At 36.6% G+C, this 20380-nt stretch overlaps 1 protein-coding gene across 6 annotated transcripts in view; it reads right to left on the bottom strand.

Annotated features, from left to right (window-relative positions):
* Window positions 1-6265: 6265 nt before the first annotated feature.
* YTHDC2 (YTH domain containing 2) overlaps window positions 6266-20380 on the bottom strand; it is a 66444-nt gene continuing 52329 nt past the window's right edge. For 4 of the 6 annotated variants that reach the window (XM_036409646.2, XM_036409643.2, XM_036409644.2 and 1 more), the window contains 4 exons: window positions 12885-13056; window positions 10257-10460; window positions 9315-9497; window positions 6266-8081 (listed from right to left, as the gene is read on the bottom strand). In XM_036409646.2, coding sequence (XP_036265539.1) covers window positions 8001-8081; window positions 9315-9497; window positions 10257-10460; window positions 12885-13056 — 640 coding nt within the window. In that variant the 3' untranslated portion in view covers window positions 6266-8000. Of the gene's footprint in view, window positions 8082-9314; window positions 9498-10256; window positions 10461-12884; window positions 13057-19727; window positions 20080-20380 lie in introns of those variants that run through there. The other 2 variants (XM_036409645.2, XR_006739803.1) reach the window with 2 other exon arrangements.

Here is a 20380-nt window from a genome sequence, read left to right as displayed (position 1 = left end):
TAAAGTGATCTTGAGAACTTGCCATTTAAACCACCATGGTTTTTCATCTGTATCAATAAGATGTGACTGGGGTCTGAAAATGTATACAACAGTACCATCTAGTGGACCAAAGGTAGTAAATAGTGACTCTACAGACAAATGAAATGAAACTTCACGAGGAGAAAGTAATTATGTAGAACATTCCAGGTTGCATTTCTTAACTTTTTTTGTAAATGTGGGCATCTCGGAGGAGAATCGAACAAAAGTTACAGACCAACCCACCCTCCAGGAATGCAAAACGCAAATGTATCAAAATTCTGCATGCAGTCTCAGGGAGTATATGGCCTTCCCCAACTTTCCCAAAGTATGCTTGGTTCACAATTTAACAACCTCCCCTGTGTATACATGATTTCAACCACTGGGAAAATAAAAAATGATCTTATAGCCATAAGGAATCAATAGATGTTGTAGCAGATTTGTGTCTTTTTAAAAAATATCTAACTATAACCCAAACCTCCTTCCTATTGGCAGTGGTACTTCATTGTATTAGGGCTGGTGGAGGCGGGGTCCCACCTTCCATGGCAGAAGAGGCCAGATCCTTCTGCTTCTTGCTCCTTAGCAGGAAGGCACTTACGTGGCCAGTCATTTGCTCCCATACGCTTTGATTCTTGAGAGGGTGTGACGAAGACATGGGGGAGACGGGAAAATCACTGAAGAAAGAAGTGAGAATCTAGCATTGACCATGCCCATCGGCAGCGAAGCCAGGGGTGAGGTACTGGCCCGACCTTTCCCTGGCTCTAACTCTCATATCTGGTTCAAATAATCAGTTCTGTTGACGGACATCCTTCCTCTCAATAAACCCCTTCACTGCTTTCATCAGAGGGTGTTATTTACAACTAAGTAACACCAACGTTTTTTATTTATGCACACATCAAAATTGTAGGGGAGACAACCCAGCAACCTAGATTATGTTCCCTGACTGGAGGAATCAAATCTGCAACCTTTTGGAATAGAGGACAATGGACCCACCAACCCAGTCAGGGCTATTTTATGTTTTTGATGCAATTATACATGAGATTGTTTTCTTAATTTTTCCTTTTGATAGTCTGTTATTGGTGTATGAAATGCAATCAAATAAATCAGCCTGCTTGGCACTCCACTCTTTCAGTGCTGCTGTCCCCATGGGGCCTCCTCCCAAGCCCACCAGGCCAAAGGTCTGCGTCCTGGGCGCTGCCTGACCTAGTCACAGGGGCGCAGAATTTTCCAGCCCAGAGCCTTTCCTCATTGCCTCAGGTCACCGCAGAGCAGGGCACAACCAGCCATTCCAGGGAGTGTGCCCTGGAGGTGGACAGGCTCTCCTGCCCCAGCCCCACTGTAGTCTCCTTTTTGCTCTCCTTCAATAGTTCCTCTCAGTCAAGGGTCCCTCAGGATCACTGTAGGGGCTAGCAGTGATCTATCAACATCTCTGCTAGCCCTGAGCTCAGCTGCGTGGCTCCCTCCTGCAGACTGAGATCCCAGGTGGGACATAGCAGGGAACTCACCCTGCCCTGAGCTCCCAATGCGCCCAGCAAGCAGCGCTGTCCTGGTCACCTCCATCCATCTACCTCCACGTACCTTCACCCACCTCCACCTCCACCCACCCATCTCCACCCACCGTCACCCACCTCCGTCCACCCATCTCCACCCACCTTCACCCACCTCCATCTCTACCCATCTCCACCCACCTCCCTCCACTCATCTCCACCCACCTCTACCCACCTCCATCACCCCCATCCACCTCCATCCACTTCTATCAGCCCCCTCCACTTTCCTCCTCCACCACCACCTATCTCCACCTACCTCCATCCACCTCCATCATCTTCCTCCACCCCCTCTACCCCCCTCCACCCCTCTCCATCCACCTCCACCCACCCCCAGCACCCAGCCCTGCGGCCTGGCCACAATTTACTCACTTCCTGTCCAGTTTGCGGTTCCAGTAGCACCAAGGCATGGGTAGTGACTGCCCCTCTGTGACCAACTCCTAGCCCAGGACCCTGACTTACCGCTGGGGACCACGCTGTCCCACCTGACGAGGAGAGGGGCAGTGGCAGCAGCGGCAGCAGCCGCAGAAGCTGGGCCCCGAGCCGCAGCCGCCGCCAGAAGTCCCTTCCCGGAAGACGCTGCAGGTGCTCCTGGCCGCTGCACACTACACCCAGCACCCACACACCCATTCACACACGTGCTCACACACACACACACACACACACACACACACACACACATTCACACACACTCACCCCACACCGGCCCCACCGCCATCTTCCAGGCCCCAAAAAACCGACCTGGGTCATGGTGTTTTTATCTTAATGTTCCTCAAGGTATGTTTTGATTTCTCCCCTGATCTCCTTCTTAACCCCTTCATTTTTAGTAGCATGTTATTTAGCCTCCATGTGTTTGTGTTTTTCAGGTTTCTTCTTGGGATTGATTTCTAGTTTCAAGCCATTGTGGTCAGAGATGATGCTTGATAGGATTTCATTCTTAAATTTATTGAGGCTTGTATTATACCCTGATATGACATCTATCTATCCTGGAAAATGTTTGTCTTATATGAGTACTGCTACCCTAGCTTTGTTGTTTCTGTTTGCACAAATGTCTTTTTTTATCCCTTTACTTTCATTTATTATTATTATTTTTTAATCTGTAGTGTCTCTCTTGTAGGAAGCATATGAGTGGGTCTGTGTTTTTTTTTTAATCTATTCAGACAACCTATGTCTTTTGATTGGAACATTTAGTTCATTTACATTAAAGAAATTTTTTGATAGATATGTAGTTATTGTCATTTTATGATAGCTTTATAGTTGTTGACCTACTGCTTTGTCTTTATCAGTAAAGATTTGTCTTCTATATTTTCTTAGTCATATTTATCTTTTCTTTTTCTTTTCTTTTTTTTTTTTTTTTTTTTTTTTTTTTTTTTTTTTTAAGGAGTCCCTTTAATGTTTCTTGTAAAACTTGGTTAGTGATGATAAATCCTTTAGCATTTTCCTTGTCTGGGAAATGGTATCTCTCATTTCTAAGTGATAGCCTTGCTGGTTAGAGCAATCCTGGTTGTAGGTCTTTGCTTTTCACCACTTTAAATATTTCATGCCAATCCCTACTCACCTGCAAAGTTTCTGTTGAGAAATCAGCTGACAGTCTCAATGGGAGCTCTTTTGTACATAACTGCTTTTCTCTTGTTGCTTTTAAGATTTTCTCTGACTTTAACCTTTGGAATTTTAACAGCTGATGAGCTGTTGTGCTGAGGCTGACCCTGTGGGATGGGAGTCACTTTAGCAGAGCTTTAGTACCAGCCAAGTCCACTCTTTGAGTCATTTGTGGAGCTGATTGGGTAGTACTCTGGTGTGGTCTGAAGCCAGCTAGCTGGTGTGTTGGTTCTGGAGTCTCATGGGAGCATGTAGATCAAGGTCAACCAGTGCTAGTTAGGCACTGTGTGGTCGGAGTTACAAAGTGGGCTGTGGTTGATTGCCATTTGTGCTGGGCTTGGAGGTGCTTGGATAAGGCTATTGTGTGAACTGGGGCTGGATTCCACTAGTTTCAGACTAGGGCCTTTGGTGGGCACCACCACGTTAGCTGAGGCCAGCTGCCACTTGTGTCATCTTTGTTGCCACTTTTTGAGGCTTCATTCCAAGTCAAAAATGTCTGCTGCTTATCCCAGACTTGGGGCTATCTAATGAAAGGGGCTATAATACAAGTTGAGACCAGTCAGAGCTTATGCCAGGCTTGAGGTAAATTAGCAAGAGGTACAGGTTACACCAAGGCCAGCGGTTTTGTTTTGTTTTGTTTGTTTGTTTGTTTGTTTTTGGGGGGGCGGGTAAGAAGAGAGGGTTGGACCTCTGAGAATTTAGAAAAGTCCACAGCGTGAGCTGAGGCAGGCTGCTCATGTGGAGAATCTGCTAGAAGAGGTTGGGTAGTACCCATGTGTTTGATGTTGCAAACAGGTTAGGCAGGTTAATGGAGCTCAGATTTGGTGCCCACCTGTGCCTGGCCAGCAAAGTGAGGGGAGAGCTGAATAAAAAACACTTGCCAGCACTCCCACACCCTGATCCCTGCCCCTCCAGACTTTGTCCTGAATCTAGTCAATTTACTTCCCATCTGTCCCTGGCACTCTTTTGAGCTGCTGTTCCTGTACTGGAGGCCGGAGCAAGTAACTTTGTAAACAAGTAAATCTGCCCTTGGGCGCTTAAGACATGTAGCACCTAGGTCTCCAGCAGCCCTCATGTCAATTGGATGTAATCCCTGCTGGCTTTCACAGCCAGATGTTACAGGGGCTGTTCATGGCACTGGAGCACTGGATTGGAGAGTCCGTGTGGAGTTGGGGTCTCGTTCCTCAGGGAGACCTTCACAGTTCATCTATCCTTCGCAATTTTTAATTACACCGTGGAGTGGGACCTGCCCATTCTCAACATGGTTTTTCTTTATATCCTTACAGGATTTTTGTTAGTCTTCAGGTGGTTTTCAATGATGGTTATTCTATAATTCAGTTGTAATTTTGATGTAGTGTTGGAGAAGGCAAGTATAGTGTTTTATCTACTCTTCATTTTGACCAGAAGTCTGGAAATGAGCTTTGATTTACACAATAACTTGGATTGATTCCAAAGACATTGTGCTGAAAAATAATTCCATTTATATGATATTCTCAAAAGGCGAAAACTAGAATGTCAGAGAATAGATCAATGGCTGCCAGGGATTAGGGGTAAGAGGAGGCTATAACTGCAAAGGGATATAGCATGAGGGGGAGTGATTGAAATGTATCCAGATTGTGGTCAAGATATAAATCTGTACATGTGTTAAAATTCAGAGAGCTGTACTATACATCTTGTTAAAAAGTTAATTTATGGCCGAAACTGGTTTGGCTCAATGGATAGAGCATCAGCTTGGGGACTGAAGGGTCCTGGGTTCGATTCCGGTTAAGGGCATGTACCTTGGTTGCGGGCACATCCCCAGTAGGGGGTGTGCAAGAGGCAGCTGATTGATGACTCTCTCATCAATGTTTCTAACTCTATCTCTCTCCCTTCCTCTCTGTAAAAATTAATAAAATATATATATATTTTTAAAAAGTTAATTTATGTTAATTCTAAAAGTTAAATAAAATTTAAATAAAACCTTACAATAAACTTACGCTAATGGTAACAATTAGTTGGCCATAGATTTTGAGAAGAGCATTTTAGGCAGAGTACACAGCTAAAACAAGTTTCTGAGGCTGGCACATGCAAGAAGAGTGAAGAGCTCAATGTGGCTAAAGTGGAATGAGTAGAGGTCAGAAATATAATGGACCAGACCATGTAAGACATTTATGCCATTATGAAGACTTTGGCTTTCGAGTGAAATGGGGAGCCACTGCAGGATTTTGAGTGGCACCGTAATATTAACTCAATGTTTTAAAATTTTTCTGTTGAGAAAAGATTGGCTGCAGAAGGGAGAGAAGAGAAATCTTAGGAAGCTCGTTCAATAACCCAGGTGAGAATGATGGTGGCTCAGATCAGAGTGGTTATGACACTTTGTAGTGAGAAACAGCTGGAGTCTAGAAATATTTTGAAAGTAGACCCAAGAAAAGTTTCTGATAACGCTGAGAAAAAGAAAAGCATCAAGGATGACTCTGAGTTTTCTGGCCTGAGCCACCAAAAGAAGGGAACTGACATCAATTGAAAAGAGGACAGACAGCTTTGGTAGAACAGTCTGTGGGGAAGCAATAGCAGTTCAATTTTGAATATGCAGAGTTTCAGATTATGTTAGACTGCCAAGTGGAAATATCCCATTTGGTTGAAAGAACAAGCTGCATCCAGTGGCCGTGGGCATATTGACAGTGTGTGGTCCTTTGGGTAGAACGGAGTTGTGGAGAATTCTGGAGCCCAGTGAAGATCTATATTATGCGAGGCTCACTCAGACCCAGAAGCATGGTCACTTGTAACATGTTCAGTTGCAATGTTTATGTCTTGAAATCTTTTTCTATGCCATCATAATAAGGTTATTTTTTCTCAAGGAGGTTGTATTAATATGAAACCATCACTTTCAATGTCATTATAATATTCTTCAAGGTGCTTGAAATTCATTAATATCTCAAGGGATATTGCAGATCACTGTTACCTTAGTCCTAAAATGTAGTATCATAAATAACAAGATATAAATAATTGAATAGAATTTTATCTAATAAGTATATTTAAAGTTCATCTCTTCCAAAAACGGCATTTTAATTACATTCAAATTGTACTCATTTTAGATATCAACAAAGTCATCATTTCCACGGGGGGCGAGATATTAGAAAACAGATAAAAATGAAACAAGTTTTATTTTTCAAAAGTCCTTAACTTCCAAATTTAGAACACCAGGAACTGCTAAATATACACCTAAACAAAATGTAAACATTATTAGAGAAACACAAGTTGCTCTAATAGGGAAAAAACACTGTAATACACATATAGTGGAACATAATTCACATAGATTCAATTTATAGGTATGTCTCAAAGTATAAAATAAATTTTAAAAACCAAATATCTACAACTACAGGCCAAAATCACTGATGATATTCTAAACTAATACACCAACATATAATGCTTTCCCAGAGGAAGTAGAAAGGTTCTCAAGATTTTATGTTGGCCTATAAATTTTCACTTCTTTGTTCTCAAATGCAGAAGCAGATGACTCAGAGTTCTTCTTGTCTTTAAATTATTTACTGCTGGTGTTTTATTATATAGGAATAACCCAGATGTATCACGAGACATGCTACCAAACTGTTCTATTTAGAGCTCAGTGACCAAAACATTTCTTTTTTACTTGTACCTCTATTTCCCTTCAAAAAGCTTCTTAGGAAACTTTATAGATAGTGGTGGTAAAGAGTTCAAACCAAATAATTCTGAATTGGCAAAGAAGTAGATAGTTGGCGCTAACACAGTTTTATTTTTAAAAAATCACCACCATCACCACTCCAACTTATTAAACCATAAGTGCAAAATAAGGAAGATATCATATCCAAAAACATAGCAGGATAAAAAGTACTGGAAAACAAATAGAAGGCATTTAGAACTGTGATGCTTGTGAGCTTCAGTTTGGAAGACATACAGCAAGCAAGTTATCACTAGCTGTTAAACTATTTGTATAATTTGTTTTAAATTTCTAACTTGTCTAAATCAAGTTGCCCTACACAAAACAAAAAGGTCATAATTACTGTGCTCATGTAAGAGATGTGTGAATGCTGTAATATGGGAGGAAGAATGGGGTATGGCACCCATCAGGTTAAAGAGGCAGAACCAGGAAGAAAACGAAGCACTGAATTCGATCTGATCACAAATAGGGAGGAATGTTGCCTCTTTTCAGACTTTCCTGCATTACATAATAGCAGAAAAAGAATACCCCTCCTTTTTTTCTTAATATATCTTAGGCTAAAAATGGCAGAATAAATAGTCCTTAATTAACACACACTATTTTTAAAAGAAACATTTTTTAATCTGGTTGTTTGCTTATTTGCTTTTTAATCATAAATCTTAAGAGCTGACTCTTCTAAAATGGTGTGCATATGTACTGATATATTCAGACCTTTCTTAAAAGTAAACAATTTAAATAGGGGGCATCTATAACAATGTCAACAATAGTAATAAACAAACTTACTTTGCATTAAAAAAATAATCAATATGAATTATAATTCAGTGTTTTAAACAAGTGAAATATTCAACTTCAAATTAAGTATATTTAAAATAACTGCTATTGTGTCAAATAATGAAACTACTATGTTTTATTCAATTAGAAACATACAATTAATAAACATTACATAATCATTTTATGTTATCACTATTAAAATTATCATTTTCTCTTGTGGTTCTAAAGCAATACTCTAAACCAGAAAAGCCCATCTAAATTTTTGGAAGTCAGTGCATTCTATAACTAAGTGCTCTTGAAAGATTTAAAGATAAAAAGATAAGTTATCTGAAAGATATCCTTAATGATCACAAATACTGCCAGTACTCAAAGTCAAAAATGGTATAACCCCAGTGTCAATCAGTTGTCGTTTTTTCTCCTGATGGAAGTCGGTCCCATAATTGTAGCAACTGTTCCCCAATCTGAGGTTCTAGTTCCTAGATAAATCAAAAGTCAAAATAAACATTAAAATAACTGGATTGAATTTTTAAAATCACCAATACCTACACTGATAAAAATATAAGAAAAACACTTTAAATTTTATTTTTCTACTAGCACATACTAAAATTATATGGTGTACATTGCTCTAATTCTTTGCTTTAAGATTTATAAAGTTGACCTCCAGAATTTAAGACTGTAGTTAACCTGCAAATATCACAACTATTTGTGATAACTTGGTGAGAGATTTCCATGGAGTTCTGCTAGAATTTTTTTTTTTAATCTGAAAATAATGAATTTTGTTTCTACTGGATATTTAGCAAAAGCATTCATTTTGAACTATAAAACATAGCATATTAGATTATTTCCAGTGGTTTTTTTCCAAGAGACTAACTTAGATGACTATATAATAATCTTATCTTAGGTATTAGACTTATTTTAAAAATCACTATTTAGTATAAAAATAAAAATATTCTTATATAACTTAAAAGAATGTTATTTACAGTCCTCTTAAGACAAGATGTGCTTTTAAAAAGAATCCATTCTTCATGTGGTAATCTGAAGTGACTCAAACTGGTTCAAATAAATTATTAGCTGTGTGACCTTAGGCAAAACTAATTTCTCTGAATCTATTTTATCCTACATAAAACTGGGCTAATAATTCATTATATGCAATTAAATTACCTTATATAAAGCAGTTAGCACAGTAGTCCATATGTATGTTAATTCCCATCACCCTAACTAGTTTAAAATGTATGTCAGCAACATCATGAAGACAAGGTAAAACAGAAGTAAAACAAGCCACAAAAATATTAAAAGGTTATTTTTTTTTACATTACATAATTAAAGTCTTAATAGAGTTAAATACTGTTGTTATCCTTAGACTTTTTTAAAATTACAATACTTCAGGATCACACTCGGTTTTGATCATATCTTAGGAAGATAATAGGAGTCTCCAAAAAGGAACTTAAGAACTATTTTATATATGCAATGACAGAAAGACGTCAAATTTACAAAATGTTAAAAAAAAAAAATAAAAAAAAAAGCAATGAGCTCTACAAGAGATATTTTGCAAGCAAGTTTTTACTAGCTTCTTTACAAATCTGAACCACCATGTGCATGTGGAAATTAGGATATATATTCTTACATTGGCTCCTCAAACAAATCACTAAATAACAGCAAATCAAAATAAAAAGAAAAGTAGAAGAAAAATATTAAATGCCATTGTATACCTGACCATCTCTGCTTATCTGGACTTTCTTGTTATCATTCCAAGGATTGAGTAAATGATGTGCAAACTGAAAGGGAAGACTTTCTTTTCGTATCCACTCCACCTTAAATACTCCTCCTAGTCCAGCTGAGCCCCAATCCTGGCTCTTCTCCTTTCCTATCTCAGATGACATCCTAGAAAATCCCTGTGAGTAAAATGAGGTGGAAGGGTGAAAGTGAGGATATTAAATGTCTGAATTCAATTTATCTGAGAAAGCTATGAGAGGTTTTTTAAGGGAAAAATATAATATAGAAATAATACATAGCTAACAAAAAAGGGGGGAACATCCATAATACTTTCAACAATAGAGATAAATTAAAAATAAACTGCTTAAGTGTTTTCATTAAAAGATATGAGCAAATTTTATAGAAAAGATAAGTTCCAGCCTTCTAACATAATTTCAGATATGACAGATATTTTCTAAATGATGTTTCAATAGTTCTAAACCCACATATATTCCATGATAAATGGATACAACCTAACCTCTATGATTTTACTTACAAAAATTATAATAATATCAAATTTATTATTTTATAAATTCAGATGTATGAGTTAAGACACACACACAGTTTCTTGACTGTCAATACTAACTTCCTTGGCCTTTTTAAATAAACATTTTATCAAACTTCAAAGTTCTCATTACTTTTAATCTACCCAGAAATATTAAATCTACAGTTGTCTTCAGAAGCAGAAATTGTTTATCTGGAGAGGTTCTGGTAAGATAAGGCAAAAACAAAGGATCCCTATTTATCAATCCCTTGACAAGGTGCAATGTATTTCTCATTCTAAGACAGACAAGATTGCATTCCGATGCAATACAAAGCCAGAGTTTTTTTGTTGTTGTTTTTATCTCTATGGTCTAACCTGCAGCCAGAAGAACCCTTACTGCTTCAGGATGGCTCACCTGGAAATGTCCAGATCCTTGAACAGAAAAAACCAAGTAAACCATGCTGCTTTCCCAAAAGGCTCGATTTAGCTTCCGCTCATTACTAGGGGTTGTAGACCAAATACCCTTCTGTTGAGAAATTTCAAGGTTTCTCAAATTGCTACTCTTCATTATGAAGTATCGAATAGGCATGTTTGGTCTTGGTGAAGGAGATTTTGACCCCTATAAAAGAATGCATAAATTCTTGAAAGGTAATTTGACCTTTCGAAATCAATAGGCTCCATTAAATAACATCTTCATGAACATATAAACCAAAATATTTTACCAAATATTCAACAAATATTCAACAGCTCTGTCATTCATTCCTGAAAACCTACACAAGACTCAATCAAAATGAGATTAACAAGCCCAAACCAAGTACTCAGTTTCAGAGCATTCAAAATCCCTTATCAAGAAAGGATCCTGGATTACCAAACTTTGATTTGTACTCCAAATGTACTTTCAGAAAATATTTTAATAAACTTCAAAATCTGAAAACAAAACAAATATTGCTTCAGCTTATTTCCAGGATACAGTTTCCAGGTAACAGTGCAAGGAAAGGAAACAAGCAGAAACCAGTGGTCTTGCTGAAATGCAGAGACAGACCAAGGCAACTAGTAATTGCGTGGCAGTGAACTAGACAGAAGAAAGCTACACAGAAAGTGAGCTCATGGAGAACTGCGAGGGATTCCCATGGTTTTTGGTTAAGTGCTGACCTGCACACAGTGAGACTAAATGACCTGAGACCAGGAAAAGACCCAAAGAAAAGCAGTAGACCAAATAATTCTGAGCACTCACACATATGGCTGGGAATATTTCATGTTACACCCAACCAAAATAGAAATAATTTAGACTAATAATGGGTCATTAGTCCACAGAAACATCACACCTAAGTATTAGAACTAAATTAATACCAGATAAAAACTGCCCTGGACCCACCCAAGCAGTGCTTACTAGCAAATCCTGAAAAGATTAAATTGATTGCCACTAACTTAACTGTATACCAAAAGGATATCTAACACTATTTAAAGGATAAAACAAAAATCATTAGCCAAACAAAATTATAAGGAATGCAAAGAAACAGAAGAATATGAACCATAACTGGAAATAAATTAATCAATAGGAATAAACTCAGATGATGCAATTAGGAAACAAGAATGTTAATGCAGTTATGATAAATATGCTTACTATCTTCATGAAGGTAAAGGAAACATGAACATGATGAAAAGAGAAATGGAAGCTATTTTTTAAAAACCCAAAGGATGTTCTAGAGATGAACTTACAGTATCTGAAGTGAAAGCACACTAGAAAGAATGTATAGTAAATAAGGCACTACAAATAAAAATACCAGTGAAATAACAGATAGAGCAATAGAAACATCTCAAATGAAGCAGAGATAATAAACAAAATACAATAAACAGAGCATCAGTGACCTGTGGGAAAATATCAAGTAGCCTTAGATTTGTATATCCGGGATCCCAAAAAGGAAAAGTGAGAGGTGAAATATAAAATATAAGTGAAGAGCCCTGGCCAGTGTTGATCAGCAGTATATCAGCCCATGCACTGAAGGGTCAAAGGTTCGATTCCTGGTCAAGGGCATCTACCTGGATTTCAGGTTCAATCTCCACATGAGTTGGAGCATGTGTGGGAGGCAACCAATTAATATGCCTTTCTCACATCAATATTTTTCTCTTTCCCCCTCCCTCCCTCCTATTCTCTCTAAAAGAGCAATAGAAAAAATACCCTCAAGTAAGGATTAACAAAACAAAAAAAAAGGTGAAAAAGTGGTGGTCTTACATTTCCCAAAATTGATGGAAACTGTAAATACACAGAATGAAGAAGAAACAGAAGGAAAACCAGACCAAATCATATCAAAATCAAACTGCTAAAAAAAAAAAAAAAAAAAAAAAAAAGTGGTCAAAAGAAAATCTTAATAAAAACAACTAGAGGGTCCAGGTGAGTGACTCGGTTGAATGTCATGTCACCCTATACAACAAAAATGTTGCAGATTCACCACAACACAACATGCAGTACAACAAATAACCCTAGTCAAATACTTACTCAGGTATTGACAACACAAGAAGGTAAAACTAAATATATTCTAAACATTAGAATTCATTCATTTTACAAATTTTTAAAAAGATACACAGTTCTCAATTCCATATCAAAATTTCCTATCTTCCTATCCATCCTGTCTTATATAACCTAGCCATTGAGTTAATAAAATCAATTAACAATAAAAAAACACCATTCTTTTCAATTCTGAAATTACAAACCAAAGTTAAGATAATCTTCTCATTATTTGTTTTAACAACAAAAAAAGAAGTTCTCAAGAAATAGAAAGGAAATAATGAACTATTTAGCTACATGCCATCAGTGAATGACCTATTAGTTTTAAAAGACACCAACATGGTAATATAGAAAAAATTGGCAAGCAAAAGAAACAAAAAATTTACTCAAGGTATCTCAAGTTTGCCAGTTTCAATATATATCTAGAACAGAGCCCACAATTAGTAACTAAAAAATAAGTGACTTATTATTTTAAATATGTAATATTCGATATGCTACAAATGTGTTCCTTGCTATATCAACTTTTAGATACTCTACCTTTCCTGAAGATGGAGGAGAAGGGCTAACACAAGGACTTGGGTAATCTTCTGTAGATTTTGCAGAAGCCTGATCTGGTCGGTCATCAGTGCTTCGTTTAGGATGTAAAATTCCTCTATCTTTGTACTTCTGAGGTGGATGTAGTGCTGGAGATGGAGATTTCATCAATACTCTTGAGAAGGAAGAAGCAAAGATGACCCATTATATGTAAGTTGAATATAAGTTCATAATACAAAGCAGATGCTATTTTAAATCACTTTCAAAGACATTATAGTTGATAAGACACTTTTTTAAAGGGAATTTCATTCTTCCATTACATTTGGAAGTTAAGAAACAGACTATTAAGGTCCAGTTTACAAAAACAAATATGCAAAAAATATTTTTTAAAACAATCTACAAAAACAAATATGCAAAAAATATTTTTTTAAAACAATCTACAAAAGACTTTAACTTAATATTAACAATTATCCAAATATTATTCCCCTTACAAAATCCCTATCCTCTTTTATGATGGTATAGGAGAGAACTTAACAATTAGATTTTATATTGACATTTAATATATTTTAACATTATAAAATTATTTAACTACATCTAAACCAATAGCCTTTACAAGAATATTACCTACTCCATTTCCTTTCCACCCCCACAGCATATCTTAGAGCCTAGTAAAATAAATATTAAAAGCATACTAAAAATTGTAGTAAGGTAAAGTGGAAATAATGCTGGACTAGAGTCAGGATAGAAGATTTCTAGGACCGCACTAAATTTACAACTAAATAGGTATATGATCCTGGGCAAGTCTCTTAATTTATGAGCTTAAAAAGTATATATTTGTGGAACAACCAGACATTTAAAAATAAACTAAGTACTTCCTAAAATCGTGCAATATAAATGTGACAGCACCACCTATAGAATACTCTCACCCAAATACTGGATCTAAACCAGCACTGAGAGTTAGTTCAGTAGTTTACATGAACTACTTAGGCATATAGCAATAAATAACGTCAGGAGAAATGAACAGCCAAATCCAGAATGTGGTACAACAAGTACTCGGTGTTATCAACAAGTTCTGTGACTTTAAGCCAAATGATGTATAATGGACCAATTTTACCATAGGCTAACTGACATAAACAAGAGTTAAGTTACTATGGCGTCTCATCAACATTATAATAAAACACTTTGAATGAAATGATGTTATTCAAGGACGTGCTTTACATCTCACAATACCACTGTCCTAGTTTATTCAAATAGGCCAACAAAGGAATTGCTCTGATCACAAGAGACTCAAGAAACACAACACCCTAGTACTGTGGTTGGCAAACTGCTGCTCACGAGCCACATGTGGCTCTTTGGCCCCTTGAGTTGGCTCTTCCACAAAATACCACGGCCTGGGCGAGTTTATTTTGAATAAGTGGCGTCAGAAAAAGTTTAAGTTTAAAAAATTTGGCTCTCAAAAGAAATTTCAATCGTTGTACTGTTGATATTTGCCTCTGTTGACTAATGAGTTTGCTGACCACTGCTCAAGTACAATATAAGTCCTCCTTGGATGCTAATTCAAATAAATCTATAGAGAACTGGGGAAATTATCATTTTATTGAAATTGATAATTGGATTTTGATTATGTAGAAAAAAATGCCTGTTATATTAAGAGATGCATAGTTAAATGTGGAAGGATAAAAATGAAAGAATGTATGATATTTATTTTGAAATATGTAAACAAAAAAAGAAAGCAAAAGAAAAAATATTTGGCTACATACAACCAGTAGGTGAAATCTTGGTTATTACTGAATCTGGGCTGTGGAGTTCAGTATAGTATTTCATTTACTTTGCTGTGTTTCACAATATTTATAATGAATAAATTTAAAGCAGAAAAGGGTAAGTGTTCAATAATTCACAGCTTCCATAGAGTCTTGCAAGTCCTGCCTACAAGACAAGTTGAAATAGCTTATGCCCACAATTTATTCCATTTTTAAAAATATCTTAGATGAAGGATTGTTTCTTTTACAAATGAAATAGCAAAACTTAAAGATATTAATAAAAATGTGATGTATGCATATTTGAGTCATTAACAACTTGATAAGAAGTACAAAAATTAACTTTTCAAAGTTTTCCTCTCATAACCAAAGTTCAATGACTTTTTTAGTTACTTCTAAAATTCCATCATTCTTACCTTGCTGCCTAACTGACCTGAAAATTAGCTGACAGAACTTAATAAAGGCAAAACCTTATTAAAATAAAAATATTTTAATAGAATTAAATATCTATTTTTGTGGTTTTCAAATTGATCTTTTACTCTGAGCTTTATTTTAGCTTTTTTTCTCATGTTTATTTGGCTTCCCCAAAACATTTCATTCAAGTAGAAACAAAGTATTCCCATAAGCCTTTCCACATAAGTAAATTTTCATTTAGGAGGAACAAAGAGTTCTGATATAGAACTCATTTAAAGCTCATTTTTTCTTATGGAAATCTTTGCCATTAAATTACCATTTGAAAGTGAAAGAAAAAAACATTGGTTTGGCTTTAGGATGGGACATGGGCAATTTGTATTATTTTAATTTCTTCAACTCTTTTTAAATATTTTCAATTCAAAAAATGCTTTTAGGTAAAAACTTTATAGGATGGAGAATATTATAAGACTGAGGTGCATGCCAAAACCGGTTTGGCTCAGTGGTAGAGCGTCGGTCTGCGGATTGAAGGGTCCCAGGTTCGATTCTGGTCAGGGGCATGTACGTTGGCTGCGGGCACATCCCCAGTGTATGTTGGCTGCGGGCACAACCAAGATTACTCTACCCAGAAAAGCTATCATTCAGAATTGAAGGTCAGATAAAGAGCTTCACAGATAAGAAAAAGCTAAAGGAGTTCATCACCACCAAACCAGTATTATATGAAATGCTGAAAGGTATTAAGAAGAGGAAGAAAAAGGTAAAGATAAAAATTATGAACAACAAATACATGTCTATCAACAAGTGAATCTAAAAGTCAAGTGAATAAAAAATCTGATGAACAGAATAAACTGGTGAATATAATAGGATCAAGGGCATAGAAAGGGAGTGGACTGACAATTCTCAGGGGGAAAGGGGTGTTGGGGGGTGCGGGAAGAGACTGGACAAAAATCATACACCTATGGATGAGGACAGTGCAGTGGGAGGGTGAGGGCAGAGGGTGGGATCCAGGTTGAGAGGAGCTATGAGGAGAAAAAAGAGGAACAACTAATAATCTGAACAATAAAGATTTATTAAAAATTCACTGACAAAACGTGTGTCTTTATTGAAAACATTTAATCTACATCTTGCCATCCTAGAGTGAAAACTTCAACTATAAATAATTTTTCTCTAAGAAATAATCCCACAAAGATTAATTTCTCTCTTCAAAAATAAATCTTCCTACCAGTTCTCATTCTATTCCTCACCAAAATACATAAACTCTACGCATTATCCATCAATTCTACAAAAAGTCCTATTGTGCAACAGGTAAGAGAATGAAAAATGTCAAGCTACAACTTGTATGAAAAGGAAATGCTTGATCCTAGTATCACAAGGTGGGGGAATGAACTTATAAGGCAAGTAGGCTCTAACTAATTACACTTTATAATTCTGATTTTTTTCTGTATTTCCAAATTTTATCAAATGAATATGAAATTACTTTATAAAGGAAAAAGGAAGTTTTTATTGAAAAAAATGTCTGTGTGCCTCTGTTAGTATGTGAATATAGGTAACATAATACATAAGCGTTTATACACACACAGTTCTCTATGAATCTAACAGGTTTTTTTATAGATAGGTGTAGGAATAATAAGACCACATTGAAATATCTAAATAATTGTATGTGCACATTCTAAATATTTGCTGGTCAAGTAAGCTCTTAGAATAATCTTTTCAAAAAAGCGGTAGATGTCTAAAAAATATGTTTTTTACTATTCTTTTGTTTAGAAGGGCCTACATAAGGTTCAGCTGCACACAATGTGTGTTTTCTTGGCAATTGGCTAAATTATTCCTAAAATTGGTTATCTGAAGAACTTGGAAACCAATATATATTATTACTCTTTCATTGAAGTCTGAACTAATACAGCCTTTATGCTTCACTGAAATAAGCAAAATTTGATCAAAAGAAGGTAATGAAATCCCCATCTGATCCTTGAACATCACATATCTTTTATTTCCATTGTTTCTATTTTCAGTTTTTTACCAGTGAAATCATATTCTTACTAGAAACTTTCCACCAATATTGCCAAAACTAGCATCACAGGCAACATGTTGTGTTTGTTATCAACAAGGTAAGAAAATTTTTTCTAAAGATAAAAAGAAACATATTTGATTTTATTAAGTGTGTTTACAAGAAATAGTTCTGAATCATGCCCAATGATTCATTATAACCACTATCATATCCTATATAATAAAAACCTAGTATGCTAAGTGTCCGACTGTTCAACCAGTCACTATGACTTGCACTGATTACCAGAGGGCAGACGCTCTGACCAGGTTAGCTTGCTGCTGGGGTCCAGAAATCAGGCTGGGCGAGACAAGCCAGACACACCCTACAGCCTTCCCCTGGTCCTTCCCTGGCCCAAATCATGCACCTGTAGGGTCCCTTGGCCTTACCTGTGCCCTCTCATAATCTGAGACCCCGTGAAGGATGTCAGAGAGCCAGTTTCAGCCTGATCCCTGCAGGCCAGGCCAAGGGACCCCACTGGTGCATGAATCCACGCACCAGGCCTCTAGTTATATCATAATTTATTTTTGGATAAATAATTCAAGAAGAGATTTCTAACTACTGATAATCACATAATAAATAAAAATCTCATATCTAATTGCTAAATGCTAGAAAGAATAAAATAATTTGATTAAATTTAAACAAATTTTGTCACAATAAATTTGTTTACTTATATACCTCTCAATAAAATGTAAATTCTTTGAAGAGGTCTATTTTTTTTTGTACATTGCTCTATCCCTCACACCAAGAACAACAGGCATTCAATGTATCACTGAATAAATGGATGGTTTTTCTGTAGGAATACTAGTCAGCAATATTGATGTCTAGGTAATACCTGTGGGTTATTCTTTTAAATGGGTATAGTTATCACTTCTTGCTGTAGGGTACCTAGGAAAGATGCCACTTAATATGTATTAACTAACATGTATAATAAAAAATGTTTCTAACTTCTCAACAGACCCTAAATTTGTGAATTCTTAAAATTAAACATTTTGAGTTTTTCCTGAAAAAAAGTTTTCTTATTAAATAATTCACATATTTCAGTAGCCTGAAATCCTTCATATTATCTTAAAACTTATAAGAATTACTAGTGGCCTAGTGCATGGATTCATACACTTTGAGAGGAAAATAATTAGAAGTATTTTAATATTTAATATTGGATTTTGTATTCACATGGTCCATGTACCATATCTGATTTTACAATTTGAAAAAGTTGAGTACACTGGTCTTCTTTCAGAATTTCTGCCTTAACTATATAGTCAATGTCATGTTCCATTCATAATTTGAATTCACTATCTAATATCAATATGTGAGCATGAAGCAGTCCACATTTCTGAAATTCGATGACATGAATTTTAGCTGTAGCTTTGCCAAATAAATCAAATTTACATTATCATTTAAAAGAGCCTTCAGCTTAATATTAAAGACACTGGCTACCAAGTCAGGTCTGTTTTCAACTTTTTGCCAGCATTGTAAATTATTTGTAATACCTGCCCATTTGGGGTTGCACGTCATGATTATGAATATATCGGGCTTGCCATACTTCATTACAATTGCCACAGCTTCCTGATATCACTGTTGTATATTTCTGGGAGTGCCCTCAAAAGATGATGGAAGTATTATCATTTTACCAATCAGCACATTGTGATTTTCAGATCTAGATGTGAGATGATCCATCAAATCACTATATTTTTCAACTCTCAACTTAGATTGGTTTGCTTTAATAAAATTTATCCAATTGGCTTCCATTTTTTTCATATGAATCGACAATATACTGTTGAGTTAATTTTCCTGCATTTAAAATAGGATTGAATGTGTCCCGGACAGAGATGAAATCCATAATACTGCATTTGTGTGCCTCATGTCCTTACATTTTGTCCAGTATTATTGCTGATTATATTGTTGTCTCTGAGTCTTAATGTAATATCTGTTCCCCAGCCTTTTCCACTATGTGGAAAAAGAATAGGATGCATCATTACATATAAAGTAGGAAACAGGATACTGACTTCAGTTTAGTGGCATTTGGATTATTGGGATCTGGTTTACAATAAATGAGCATGTCCCTTTCAAAAGGAGATTCTCCATCTTCGTTTCTTAATATGATGGCAACCTCAGTTACACGGGAGAGTTATATCTACCTGATCACTGTTATGATCGTATTTAATCACCACTGTTACTTCCGTGGGAGCAATATCTTTCGCTGCTGCTTCAGATTGGGCTTCCTTTTCTACCTCATGTAGCATCTTGTATGATTTTGTCAATTCGTTTATTTCATGCATGAGGTTGTTGATATTGATCATGAATCTTTTGAGCAGCCTTGGTTTTCTGGCATGCTAATCTTTTACTTGTTGCTTTGGCCATGTCTAAAACGTAGAGTTGAGCAAACTTCCAAGAAACACCATTTGAAATAGTCAGGTTCCAGTATGGTGATAAAATTGACCGTGTATTCTAAAACAGCATGGCCCATATCCTGATGGTGAAGCGATATTTGCACCCACTGAAGCAAAAGCAAAAGAACTATTTATGGAACAATTATTTTCCGTAACATTTTTACTGTCAGAATCTTCGTTTATTATTAATTTTTTTAAATATGCCGGTATTCTCAAAAATTTATATCATTTGGACAAACTTTACCTTTGCTGCAATATCAAGTAAATTTTCCATCAGATGGTTTTTCATTGGAGAAATTTAGTGATAGGCAAAATTAATATGTAATAGTCATTCCACCACAACTATGTTCAATAACTGCATCCTCATTTACTTCATTTTCGCTGTACAGGCAGTTCCTACCAGTACTGATAGTACTTGCTGATGACAGTTTTTCAGACATATTCTGTCAATGATGATGCTTTCTTTCAGCTGCAGAGGTACGCTGTGCCAATAGTTGGTCTTAAGAGATATTGTGGGGATGACTCCAGCTTCTTTCAGCTACAGAGGTACAATTGTGGCTGGCTGGCCAAGGAGGGACCATGGGAGATTGGCCTGCCTGGAAGGGACTGCAGGAGGGCTTCAGGGCATGTACAGCCCCTTCTCGCACTGGCAGCCCCAGTCACATTCCAGCCTCACAGCCCCACAGCCCTGCTTGACACCCCGCCTTGGCCTGGCGTCACCCACTGACCTCTACCATCCCGCCTCGGTCCTGCTGTCATTGGGGCTAATCAGGGCTGGTAGCACCTCCACCCCGGTGCCCTCTGCTAGCGCTGCATTACTGATGCCTGCCATGTTCCGTGCTGCCCCCTGGTGGTCAGCACACATCATAGCAAGCAACTGAACTCCCAGTCGAATTC

This window comes from Pipistrellus kuhlii, unplaced genomic scaffold, assembly GCF_014108245.1.
Source record: "Pipistrellus kuhlii isolate mPipKuh1 unplaced genomic scaffold, mPipKuh1.p scaffold_m20_p_4, whole genome shotgun sequence".
Classification (NCBI taxonomy): Eukaryota; Metazoa; Chordata; class Mammalia; order Chiroptera; family Vespertilionidae; genus Pipistrellus; species Pipistrellus kuhlii.
This window is presented reverse-complemented; position numbering and strand designations above follow the sequence as displayed.